The sequence below is a fragment of the Sorghum bicolor genome, chromosome 5, assembly GCF_000003195.3.
Source record: "Sorghum bicolor cultivar BTx623 chromosome 5, Sorghum_bicolor_NCBIv3, whole genome shotgun sequence".
NCBI classification, from domain to species: domain Eukaryota; kingdom Viridiplantae; phylum Streptophyta; class Magnoliopsida; order Poales; family Poaceae; genus Sorghum; species Sorghum bicolor.
The window spans coordinates 5408616-5422205 of NC_012874.2; the positions used below are offsets into that span (position 1 = coordinate 5408616).

The 13590-nt window shown below is 40.2% G+C and overlaps 1 protein-coding gene and 1 long non-coding RNA gene across 5 annotated transcripts in view; one reads left to right on the forward strand and one right to left on the reverse strand.

Moving 5' to 3' along the window:
* Positions 1–3693, forward strand: part of LOC8072731 (putative disease resistance protein RGA4) — a 29264-nt gene extending 25571 nt beyond the window's left edge. For both annotated transcript variants that reach the window (XM_021461743.1, XM_021461742.1), the window contains exons 3-5: positions 825–2934; positions 3028–3148; positions 3315–3693. In XM_021461743.1, coding sequence (XP_021317418.1) covers positions 825–2934; positions 3028–3148; positions 3315–3480 — 2397 coding nt within the window. In that variant the 3' untranslated portion in view covers positions 3481–3693. The remainder of the gene's footprint in view (positions 1–824; positions 2935–3027; positions 3149–3314) is intronic.
* On the reverse strand, positions 4851–7709 carry LOC110435755. Of its 3 annotated transcripts, none has more exons than XR_002453607.1 (5): positions 6193–7709; positions 5966–6093; positions 5772–5856; positions 5658–5692; positions 4851–5099 (listed from the first exon to the last, which is right to left on the reverse strand). It is a non-coding gene; the product is annotated as an uncharacterized LOC110435755 (long non-coding RNA). The 3 variants fall into 3 exon arrangements; XR_002453605.1 differs by having other exon boundaries at positions 5966–6124; positions 6210–7708; XR_002453606.1 differs by lacking the exon at positions 5658–5692 and having other exon boundaries at positions 5966–6124; positions 6210–7705.

Below are 13590 nucleotides of genomic sequence, written 5' to 3' on the forward strand. Positions count from 1 at the left end.
GTATGAAAGAGGAATATAAATATGGTCTCACTGTAGTCTATTATGTCATCTATATATAGTTTTAGTAGTCAGTTTCAAAAGAGGAAGAGAGGAGATCACGTGAGAAAATAATTACTAGCAGTATAGGTAGCTGCATCCACTATTGGAACCATTTGTGAGTGGGCTAATTGCATGCAGCAGCAGAAGAAGTGGATGATGATGCGGCGCAAGGAAGAGAGCAGGTAGTGAATCATTCAGGCGGGTTCAGAGTTTATTAGCTAAGAATATGTCGTGCAGAATAATAGTGCTGATTTTGCTTCAGATTAGGAATCTCCGTACTTCCATAGGTCATAAGAGCAAAGAAGGGGAAATTCGTCATGAACATAGCTATACTTTCTTACTTTTATATCCCAAGCAACACTCGTGCTTTTCTCTTTCTTTTTACTTAGGCCTTATTTAGTTCACTCCAAAAATCATAAACTTTTTAAGATTTCCCGTCACATCGAATCTTGCGGCACATGCATAGAGCATTAAATATAGATGGAAACAAAAACTAATTGCACAATTTGCCTATAAATTGCGAGACGGATCTTTTAATCTTAGTTACTTCATGATTGGACAATGTTTGTCAAATAAAAACGAAAGTGCTACAGTATCAAAATCCAGAAACTTTTTGGATCTAAACAATGCCTTAGTTGCATATGCATAAAGTATAATATAAAAAAGGATGACCAATAATTGTGTGCTAGAGATCCCATTTCTTCTTGATGTGCTTTGCATTGGTAGCATATCACAACACTGCACGGTAAATTATTTTTTGTCTAATTGGCCTGAAATTCTTGCAGGCTGTCAGAGATGTGAATGATGAGCCGCAGGTTGAAAATTTAAAGGATATTGGCTTGATACTTGTAAAAAAATGTGATGGTTTACCTCTTGGGATCAAAGTAATGGGAGGTCTCCTGAGTCGGAAAAGGATAACACGAACCGACTGGCAAAAGGTCTTAGATGATTCTCTATGGTCAGTATCACAAATGCCTCAAGAGCTAAATTATGCAGTATATCTTAGCTATGAAGATCTAGACCCTTGTTTGAAGCCTTGCTTTTTGCACTACTCCCTCCTCCCTAGGGGTACAGTTTTTTTTGTTTATGAAATTGTTGGAATGTGGATTGGTGAAGGATTTGTTCATGGAACATTACGTGACGACCTAGAAGAAATAGGAAGGGAATATTATAATGAGTTAATACAGCGGAACCTTATTGAGCCAGATATGATGTTTATTGATCAAAGTGTTTGCAACATGCATGATGTTGTCCGGTCATTTGCTCAGAACATGTTCCGAGATGAAGCACTCATAACTCACAATAGTAGAATTGGGATTGACAAGCTTAAAGCACAAAAGTTTATTCGGTTATCTCTCGAAAGCAAACAATCGGAACAACCTGATTTGGAGTGGTGTTCTCTACAAACACAAATGTCACTGAGAACAATGCTTTTATTTGGTAATATAAAGATTCAACCAAGTGATTCATTTCGTTCTTTTTCAAGTCTTCGAACACTACACTTGGGCAGTGTAAATATTGTTGCAATACCCGAATCTTTGTATCAGCTGAAACATCTGAGGTACCTGTCAATACAAAAAAGTAATATATCTAAGTTATCAGAAGACATTGGAAAGTTGAAATTCTTGCAGTACATTAGCCTTTCCGATTGTCAGAGTTTGACCAAGCTTCCCAGTAGCATTGGACTGCTACATGACTTGAGGTTTCTCAGTCTTCTCAGAACAAATATAAGTGTTGTACCAAGGGATTTTTGTGGTCTAACTTCTTTGAGGAAATTATATGGATTTCCAGCCCACATGGACTGTGATCACTGTAGTTTGGAGGAACTAGGGCCTCTCTGCCAGCTGACAGAACTTTATATCAGTTTCTTGGAGAATGTAGCTTCTTCCTCATCTGCTATACAGGCCAAACTTGGTGGAAAGAAGCGCCTAAGGTATCTTTCACTGGGTTGCACCAGTAGAAAGGAAGAAGAGATCTCTGAGAAAGCCAAGAGACAAATCGAGGAGGTCTTTGATGAGCTCTGCCCTCCGCTTGGCTTAGAAAACCTTAACATTGAAGGGTATTTCGGTGAGCGGCTCCTAAGATGGATGATGCCAGCACCAACAGTTATGCCGCTCAGGAGCTTGAGGATTATAACGATGGACAACTTGGCCTGCTGCACAGAGCTTCCTAGTGGCTTGAGTCAGCTCCCCTGCTTGGAGCTTCTGCAGATTCGTCGTGCCCCAGCCATCAAGTGTGTTGGGCATGAATGGCTACAACCAAACAATCAAGTAGGTGTTGCGTTTCCCAGACTGCAGAAGCTGCGTTTTGAAGGAATGGTCGAATGGGAGGAATGGGTGTGGGAGGAACAAGTGAAAGGCATGCCTATCTTGGAGGAGCTTACACTGAAAATGTGCAAGTTGAGGCGTATGCCACCTGGCCTGGCCTTCCATGCAAAGACTTTGAAGAAGTTATGTGTATATGATGTGAAGCATCTAAGCTCTTTGGAGAACTTTGCTTCTGTGGTCCACCTCGATGTGTTTAGAAACACTCACCTGGAGAGGATCAGTAATCTACCAAAACTGCAGAAGCTCGTCATCGTCATGTGCCCAAAGCTGAAGGTAGTGGACGGCATGCCTGCACTCCAGAGACTCGAATTGGAGGATTATGACATGGAAACAGTCCCCAGGTATCTGCAGGGTGTAAACCCAAGGCATTTGCTGCTGGATTGTTCCATATGGCTGCTCACATGCATAGCAGCAGGGAAATCCGGTCCTGAGTGGCACAAGTTTAGCGACATCCAGCAAGTCAAAGCCTATGCAAATGAAGAAGGCTGTCCAAGGAAGTGGTATGTGCTATACACAAGGAACCCTTTCCGCTTCGAGACAAATATCAGCCGCTCTGCTATTGCCCAAGGTAAATTAACACACCAACTGCTTCACCTAATATAGTATTTTATTCTCAAATACACGGCTCCCTTCAGTCTATTCAATGTGTCATTATTGGCAGGCCGCATGGCACGTGCTTGGTTTCCTTACTCCGAAACATGTCCCGTTGAAGGCGAGTGGCCATTAGAACAAGAACAACACAGGCATGTTGACAAGAGTGTGCCACTCTGCTTACGGTTCAGGTAAATTTTCCTAGCTGGTTGATTGGTGGCTTCTGTCCTGCCGAAAATATCTCTCTCTCGTTGTGCATATGCCTGATCATCCGTAACGTACACCAAATCACTCACTCGTTGCATGTTGCTTAATGTTTCATCTAGTATAACGGATTTGGGCAACATGTGAATGCAGGAGCCATGCGTACCGTCATTTGGCTGACTGGTTGCGTCAAGCCTGCCTGCACTGCTGTGAAGCCGACGAGGTGGCTTCCACGACGGATCAGTGGATTGAAGCAGGGAGGGGTGCGGCATACAGATACTATGAGACCACATATGGGAAGCTTGAGCGACTGAAATAAAGATCAAGAGTGTAATGTAATATGTGAATAAACATTTGTTTTGTTGCAGTTTATGTGCTGCTTTTGGGCCATACACGTCTGAAGAACAGAAACGTTCCAGACCTGCACGGTTGTACGTACAAAACAAGACGTACTCTGTTTTCCAAGTTAAATAGTCTGTACTCTACTTTCCTTGCAATAACATTTTGCGGTATCCTTTACCCATTCCCTGCACATGCAGAGTCCAACTCTTTTTCAGTGTTGTACACACAACAATGTTAGTAAGGCCTTGTTCGGTTGATCAGTGGATTGAAGCAGCGTGGGGTGCGGCATACAGATACTATGAGACCACATTTGCGAGGCTGCAGCGACTAAATTAAAAGGAACATCAAAAGTGTAATATGATAAGCTTTTGGGCCTTGCAGTGATTGCCCAGCGGTTGTACATGCAAAACAATATGTCCTCAAGTTAAACTGTCTGTGCTCTGCTTTCTTTGCAATTAACTTTTTCCGGCATCATTTAGCTACCCTATATCGGTGTTCACGCACAGCAATTGTAGTTAAGAATTCTTCCAGTTTGCCTCTCACTGCGGTGATTATTTGGCGTAGCTTCATTGTTTTGCATTTGGCGTTAAGCAGCAGTGAAAATGTTGGCTGCTCGACACTGTGGCAGGTGCGGCTTTCATGGACAATGAGTCCAGTAGCTGCTGATTATGGCTCCTGCTCCGGCCCAAAAACTTGCCACATAATAATCGTGCATCTCTCTTGTTCGACCTGGTATGACATGCTCGCTTTCCTATGCAGGATAGCCAATATGCATCAGTAACATTCTTTGAGCATTTATGATTATTGCACGTTGGCATTAAACCCTAGTAGTCCTTCTAACTCATTCTCAAGGACATGCCTCACAACGTGACCATGGTGCTCAGAGTTAATCAGCTGCTTCCCAGCTGAGGTAAATGCCATGGGCTTCTCCATGAATGCCATTTGTGGAGGCGTGCGTCCCATCCGTTAATGGTCTCAAGAAAATCAAAAAATCAAAAGATATGCAACTAATGGTAATCAATCCCACAACCTGATGTTCAGCAATGCCCCCTTTCTAACCCTACACTGCACACTCATTTGTCACTGAGCACAACACCAAGATTAGCGATGGACGATTTGACGCTAAAAGCAGATACAGCGAGAAACGAACTGTCACTAAAAAGTTATAGTGATAGATTTGTGTAGACGGTGTACGTCCTATTGCTAAAAATCTTCAAGGACAGACAGTACTTTTAGCGACAGATAGCCCACAGCTATTTTTTATTGACAGATATTCCATAACGATCTTTGGCGACAGACCAGTTCATGTTATAAATTGTTTTAGAGAATGATGGTTTAACAAGATCATTTATATGGCACTAAAAAAAGGCCATTTGGACGCAATTTAATAGAAAAACCCAATATAACACCATATACACATTTGCCATAAATACATTCATTCATGACCAAGTCTAAACATTCACAAAGACATACATATGTGATCAGATTAGCCATTACAAACATCGATGATAAGTTGATACATCGCCTAGCACCAGCTTTGAGTGGGAAATCCTCCACAAACTTCATAACTAGCACCATAACAGACCCTGCAGTAACCTGCTAAAAGGGTAAGTTACTATGCATGATGTATTATTGTGAAAGTATGAATCACTACTCCTTTTAGAAGCATAAACACAACATTCAAAAAAAGCAAAGTTATATGGCTGTAAAAATTGCAAACCTGCACAATCAAGTCAAAATAGTCTTTCACTATATGAGCTTGTTCGCTGATTTATTGTGAGAGAAAAACACAGCTGGTTGACAGAAAAAGTATGACTTACAAGACAAGCGAACGGACACTAGCTTGGCTCATGGAAGCACAAGTATGGACATAAGCAGAAGCTTGTTCGCATGTGTCAAACTATTGAATTGAATTGAAGTATTCATACATGTCAAACTTTATAATTTCAAATGTTGTTGAAAGTTCCATATCAATATATTGCAGATGTCGAGTTAAAGTTTCTGCAATTGGTAGAAAGTGTCAGACTAATCACCTATTACTACTGGATGGTACCATCTACCAGGTTGTCCAAATTAAGACTACATTCCAAACTTTTAGTTAAGTGTATTCTGGTCTGACACTTGTAAATACATCATACAAATCAGTAAGCTTACCTAATCCAGGTTCTAAGTCCCAAGCACTTACAAACCTACAGGGCTAAAAATTCCATTAATCTGGTATCTCCAAGTACTAGTAACATGCAAAGAATAGAAAAGCTAGTGGCTTACCCAAAAAAAAAACAATGCCAAGTTGTTATCCCTTTGCTGCCAACCAACTAATGTGAAGATCAAATGTGACTCCTTCTAGAATAAGCTGCAGAACAAAATAGAGATCAATGTCGACAGGAGCAACTACAACTGTCAATTGGCAAAGGAAAAACAAAACAGATGTTAAAATAGAGATCATGATGATGATGGCTCACCTTGTTGAGCAGATAGAAGAAGTCCATTTTGAACCGTGGAAGCATGTGCCGACGCGGGTATGTCTGCCAAATTGCTGCGTGTCAGGGACGGGACTCCTCTCCTCTGCTCATGGTCTCCTCATCAAGCCCTGGGCGCCCATGATACCTCTATTGATAGATCTGAAGAGCGATGACTTCGTTCTCATCTACCGAGGTAAAATCAAACTAGACGTTTTCATTTCACGTACATGGGCGAAAGGTATACCGGAAATGCACAAGAGTCCTTGTTCAGAAATGTCATCTTGGAGATGAGCTAGGAGAACACCATGCAATAGCGCTGACGATCAAAATCGCTGAGAAAAATCTCTAAACAATTATTGATGCCACGGAAGCATCGGAATGTACTTGCCGCTGAAGACAAGTTCAGTTGTCCCATGCATGTGGACTATTTAAATATAGGACATTGGGTTGATTGGACATGAAACAATTCAATACAACAGGAATGAAAGTTAATTATTAATTCTATCCTATATGAAGATTTACTTAAGAATATACCACACGCAGAAATCCACTTCTCAGCCCATGTTACTATTCAAACGGACCTGTAGGCTACAACCACTACTGAAATAAAACTCAAGTTATAACATCTTGGCCATTTGTCATATTGGCGTGATACAAAGTATCCGGACTGAAATAATTCTAATGAAGAAGTCACTGCTTCCCTAGGCTTTAGCCTATCAGCAAAGAGTAAGGCTGGGGGCAATTAACCCAAACCCATTTTCCTGGCCACTATTAAGGGACAATGAAATTCATAGGAAGTTGGAGGTTTCTCTCTGCCATGTCAGATTTCTATCGACAATAAACTTGGCCTAATCGTGACTCAAGACCTGTAGTTCTTCGGTGTCATTGAGAGTAGTTTGGAATCTGAAGGACGCAGGAAGCTCAAATTCTAGAATATCTAGGTATATAAACCATTGCATAACATCCAATGGGGAACCTCTGTAGAAGAGCTTGAAAAATAAAGTAACTGATCTGTTTATGCTGATTGCTGATGCTGCTTCACCAAAAGACATGCATCGGCGGAATTTTTTATCTCTGGGTAATTGGTTCTCTTGGTCTTCTGAGTAATCCAGAGAACGGAGAGATAGGGTTGTTAGCTTTGAAACTACTAATTTATGAAGGTGAAGATTGAGCCATAGTTGCACAAACTACCAAGGGCCAGTGATTGTTGGGATGATCTCATTCTTCATCAAGCTTTGAGAGACTTTATTCAGAAGATTGTATAGAGCTCCAGGTAGGTATTTGCCAAGAGGAATCTCAGAGTTGACTGCTATTTTTTCTGCTAGAACATGATAATTGGAGGTCGGAGCACAAGTTTGTCCTGACAAGACATATCAGTATAGCCACATATTCAAGAAGGCTATGTGCTCTTTGTCGGTTATAGCTTTCCTATCAGTCTTGAAACTGTTTATGTAGTTGGACCAACCTCCAGACCTTATACTCTCTAGTTTTTCAGAAGGCTTTACTAACAGGTTGATAGGGTTGATTTGTCCTATGATGTTAAGACCAGTCAACATGAGGACATCGGCCAGAATATAGGAGACATGCCTTACCTGAAAAGGAATGCATTATAGGTGCTGGACCAAAGATAGCAAGCAGCTTTGAGCCTAAACTTATTATTCTTGATGTCAGAAAGGGAGAGAGAGATGCACTGGTCCAAATTACGGATAACCCAATCTGATCTCTTCTTGGCTGCTACTTTGATCAACCAGTCTCTCCAACCAGAGATGATTGATGGCCAGTTCCTTATGGAGGATTTCTTGTCCCATTGGTTTGGGTTCATAGTGAGTGCTTCAAGGGAACTTTGTTGGTTTCAACGATAATAACCTTGCTGGGATCTGGGTCGCCCATGGGGCCTAAGAAAACCTTGCTTGGTGCGTCCTCAAGAGGAATCAAGATCTGATTCTAGAAAGCCAAATTACCATGGGGATGTTGTCGATTGATGTCATTTCATTGAAGAAGTCGCCGAGAAGCTTTTAATTCTCGTTCAGGGGATGTTCAATCACGCCGAGACACTTGGTCCGTCTAGGGTTCGAATTTTGCTTGGTGTCGACTATGGGAGGAAGACCAAGCTTTTAAAAACTGGTGGAAGGAGAAAGACAGAGTAATAAACGGAGTAATCAATATGTCCTTGCCGGCCAGAATTAGGATTCGGATGTTGACAATTTGATTTTATTCCAAAATTAGGGGGTATGTGTTGACCCCAAATTTTTACGAGCAGAGACTGCTCGTGGGGTCGCTCTATTGAAGGAAAAACGGTTGGTTTGTTGGATCGGCTAAACAAAGGTCGGATGACAATAGTCGATCGGGACATGTCGTGCTCTGACAGGCTAAGAAAGAAAACATGTCGGACTTCATTAAGAAAGGAAAGATTGGAGTTCAAGTTACCTTTTGTTTTTGGAAGTCGTATTTTATTAAGACTTATATTTAGGTTTCTGGGTTATAAATACCAAAGACTCGATTATTGTAAAACATACATTCAATCAATACGAAAACTTTTTGGCTCCAGCCACAAACCTTAGGAGTCGGAGTAAAGTAGATCTCGACAAGACCTTCGATAAGTCGAGTTGCATTGGTTAATTTCGATCTTCGGTTTGCTTGTAAGTATTGTCACGGTTCATATCTAGTTATCACAGCTGCAACTTTGATCTCGTGTTAAGTTTGATTTGAGCTATTTATCGGGTTAGATCTTATTTCTAAAGCTACATTGTTTCAATTTCTTACAAGTAATTGATTTAAGCTTATCGACTCTACCAGATCGATAATTTGATAGATTCATTAAGTTATCAATATTGTTCGTATTTAATTATTTACTTATTGCAACAATATTATTGCCCAATCGAGATCTAACAGGTTAGATTAAGCTTTAGCTTTCTTAAGAGATCAAATTATTTTAATACTGCTTTATGAATCACAATCATCGCTAAAATAGTCAATCAGGCCTATATCAGCTAATCTGTCGATCTCGATCGCAATCAATTTGGAATTGGAGTATATTTAGCCTAACGTTACTTGTTATTGGCTGTATTTTCAAACCCCACTGTCAAGCATATTAGCTAAGTTCAGCTAGATCTAAAATTCGATCATGATAGAATAAATAGATCTTGTTCATGCTTTTTGGATAGTCGTACTTCAACGAGTAGTTTGCACATGCGGATTTGTTCAGCTATTAAATAATCTAGTAATGTTTATCGAATCTATTGAAATCCGCTAGCCTTTAGACCAGGTGAATATAGTTTTGATACAATTATAAAAATAACTTGTTAAGACCGCAGACCTTTAGACCTAGTCTTGGTAAGTTATCGTTTATTTAGTAGATAAAACAGATAAGTACGTGTAATCTACCTATTCTTATGCAAACTTCGTATCGACTAATTAGTCGATCCGCTTACTTTTTGTGCGTAGCATACCAGTACACTTTGCTTTAAAAACAATTAATTTCATTAAATGAGTTCAGTTTATGCTACAGCATTATGTCAAATAATAATTGATTAATTAAAATATTTAATACATATCAGGAATGATTATTTCATTATTATGCATCTAAGCATTGCTAGGAGTTGACTTTTTAGTCACATTCCTCTGGTCAATGGCTACTTTGAACTATATATTTTGGGACTGTCTGGTGGTAACCGACAGTTTCTATAATTTGATATTTGCTTCCCCTTATCAATTAAAGGTCAAATTGAATGGCACGCTGAAGACCCAAATCACCAAACTCGGCTCAAGTGTTGAGGCTCAGGAGATTAAGGACTCTAGCTTCTGAACGGTCTCTGAGGGCCTTCGAGTGTGTTACACAAGAGATCAATTTTTTGTGCTAACAATGCCAAACTAGCAACAGTTGCAATACCTTATTGCAATGTGACTTTTTGCAACCATTGGTAATGAACGCGATTTGGTTGCAACATCTACCTTTTGCAACCAAATTAGGTCTATTGCAAAGTATTTTCATTGTTGCGCAAGGGTTAGAAATTAGTACGGTGGTTCCAAATAATTATTGGAGATGTCTAGTATATATGCTTGGCTAATGCTCCTTATTAAAAGTGGAGGGCATGTATGTAGGCACCAAACAGTGACACCCATAAATAATGGTTATAACTAGTGCTTCATATATATTATGTGCATCTTATTCATTTTTATTAATCATGTCTTAGAATGCATGTCCAAGAATAGGACCATTGGATCAAAAGCAGTGTCGCATTAATCCATGACCGGGACTGGCCTGGTAACCATCCACACAAAAGTGTGTCAAGTATTGCTCGCCGATTTCTCATGACACAATTGTTTCTAAAATGACTACATAAAAATACTTCACCAGACACGCGTTACTCAACACAAGACATCTCATTGTTTATTGTTAGATATATTGAGTAGGACATTACTCATCACATTCATCACATACACATACATATCTGAAATTAACCACAAAAGGAACTTCACACATGTCACACTAGCTCACATTATTCAACTGATGCTTGCCTTTCATATATCAAGGCATAAAAAAGTATAAAGGTAGTCTGTTAGGCAACCTAGCCAATAGTTGGAGCCGGAGCTGGAGCTGGAGCCTCGGGTCCATACATAACATACGGAGCCGGCCAAACAATGGTACTTTTATTGTTTTCGTCGACCTTGTAGAAGACAACAAGACGTCTCCATCCTGGTGGGATTGGTGATGGGGTGCGGTCCATTGGATATACAATTGAATCATCTACATCTGGCCTTTGCTCAACCATCCAGTCAATATTAAACATAGTAATCTCCTCACCAATCATGTATTCAAATTCTTCTACAAATCCATGCGCAGGGGCAGGGGCAGGGGCTGCCATGATCACGTACTATATCCTTATCTTTTCTCCCTTTTGTAACTGTTATAACACCAATAAGAATCATTAATCGAGCAATGTTGATATAATCGATAGAAACATAATAACATGTCATTTCGAACTAATGATATCATACGTTCATAATACTAAGCAGATGTCTTAATCCAAGGCACTACATACCAACCAAGCATCATACAGTCTACTGAAATGTTAAAAGGAAAAATTTTGAAAGAAATAACTAGCAAATAAATACATGACAACCTCCGGAGAAGAAGAATAAGAACGCAGTAGCCTGTGGTGATGATACGTGCTCTAAGTATATGTTTGTATATATACACATAAATATTTGTATGGTAGCTTGGCTCCTCTCTGTGAAAACAATGTAAGCCTTTTGTACGCCTTTCGTTTGGAAACACCGTTTTGGTGCATGAATTTGTTTTGGCGCTCGAATCTGTTCACAGCATATTCCATGACTTTTGGTGCTCAAATTTGTTTTGCACGATATACTCAGAATGCGCATTAAAATGACACTAATCAGTACGCATACATACATCTCGATGGAAATTATTAGACAAGAAAAATATATTAAAATGTTGCCTGCTACAAAACAGTCTCAAATAAATATTTGGACAATGCACCAAAACGAAGAACTCCGAGAAGGTTAAAATGGATAAAACTTTTGTTCTATTTAGAGCACGAAATATAAAGATATTCTTTTCACATATATATATATATATATATATGAAAACAAAAATGAGAAAAGTCACCACAGCAATTACTTCGTACTCCTATATATGGTCGTGTCCGTCCAATATGCCGCTGGCCACACCGGCTTAGCCCAACACTGGGCCAGTCCAGGCCAGCGCACGTGGCACCCATCAGGAGGCAGCATTTCAGCGCTGGCTCACGCACGGAGATGACCCTGGCCAGAGCACGAATCGATCGACTTTTTGGGACGCCGGCACGGTCGAAGACTCCAAGCGCTCCTGCACGTACATCACAGCGCAGAGACGGGAGGCCCAAGGCTGAGCACGACACTCTCAGGCGGTGGGAGACTACGCCATGAAGGAGGAATCCAGTAATATTCCTACGAATATCTCCATTCTTTCATGGAATAATATACCCTGACGATCCAGCCGTGTACAGGCGTAAATGTTAAAAAAAAAAAAAAACCTCTCTGTCAGTCGCACACTCGCACGTATCGAATCGCCGCCTGCCTCCTGCCTGCGCAAACGCCCGATTTACCTTGCGTGATTCACGATGACCACAATCCGAGTATTAATTGAGTCCCGGCTTCGCGACTCACGGGCTTGCAGCCTCTGATTTTGCGTGGATCCAACCGGGTCTGAAAGTTAAACTCTGCTGAATAGTTGACATCTTCGATAGATAAGCTCAAGCGAATAGAGTCCATATGCTGCAGAAGCCGTCAAGATGAGCCCCGGTCGGTCTCGAAGGCCAGGCATCGATCGTCGTCGGCCGGTGATCGGTAGTAGCATGCAGTAGCGGCATCGCGTGCCTCATGCATGCGCACGCTGCAGCGGAGTGGTGGAGCTATGGCGTCGAGGCCAGAGACTGCAAAAGGGTTTGCCATTCAATGTTTGCATATTATATATATTGCACTTGCAGAAATCATTTTGGATCCTTGTTTTCTAAAGAAGAAGTCTTGCAGCATACTAGTTATCAAGTTATCAATACCCGTACTTCTGATCTCTGATCTCCCATTAGTCATTACCATCATCATGCAGATGCAGCAATGCCTCATGCCTGCAGTAAGCCCCTGTGAGATTAATTAATGATTTCGCTAGTGTTTCTTGTTTATGTAACTTATTATTTAATCTTAAAATTTTATCGTACTTTACCGAATCATGAAACGATATTTTTTACCGGTTTAGATATCAAAATTTAAATTTTAGTCCAACACACTAGTACAAAGAAGCTCTAAGCTGGCGGTAGAATTTAATTTTTACAGGCGGTTTTAATTAAAGAACGCCTGTAAAAATAAATTGGCGGGCCCAACTCAAAAACCACGTGTGAAAATTAGAAATCATGTATTTCCACAGGCGGTTCTCCTAAGAATCCGCCTGTAAAAATCATATTTCTACAGGTGGTTTCTTAAGACATCCGCCTGTAGAAATAATTTCAAATTGAATTTTTTGAGTTTTTCAAGTGACCTCGTTTGAAAAAACTATCAAAATAAAAGTTGTAGATCTCGAAAAGTTATGAAACTTTGTAGTTGATAATTTTGTTCATTTGAAATCATCTTGTCATCGAAAACTACGTTTGAATTTCTCAAATTTTGAAATTTAAATTTTGTAAATGACCTCGGATGGAGAAACTACCAATATAAAAGTTGTAGATCTTGAAAAGTTATGAAACTTTGTAGTTGATAACTTTTCCATTGAAATCCGTTTATGGCCTCAAATAATCAATATATGCTCGGTTTAGGATAATATGTGGGGAACTAAACTCTAATATAGACACAAGTTAATGATAGGTGGAGTGGTAGATGAGGCTACGCGCAAGGGCAAAGTCTCAGGTTTGAATCCCACCAGCCACGAAGCACGTAATTGTACGCGAAAAAAGGCTTGCGACTCTCCAGTGGGCCTTCCCTGTAATTAAATCTTTTTCAGTGGGCCTTCCCTATAATTAAATCTTTTTTCTATTTTTAAAAATTGATTGGTCCACATAACTGAACCGCCTGTAGAAAAATCGATTGGTTCACATAACTGAACCGCCAACCGCCTATAGAAATAAATTTCTACA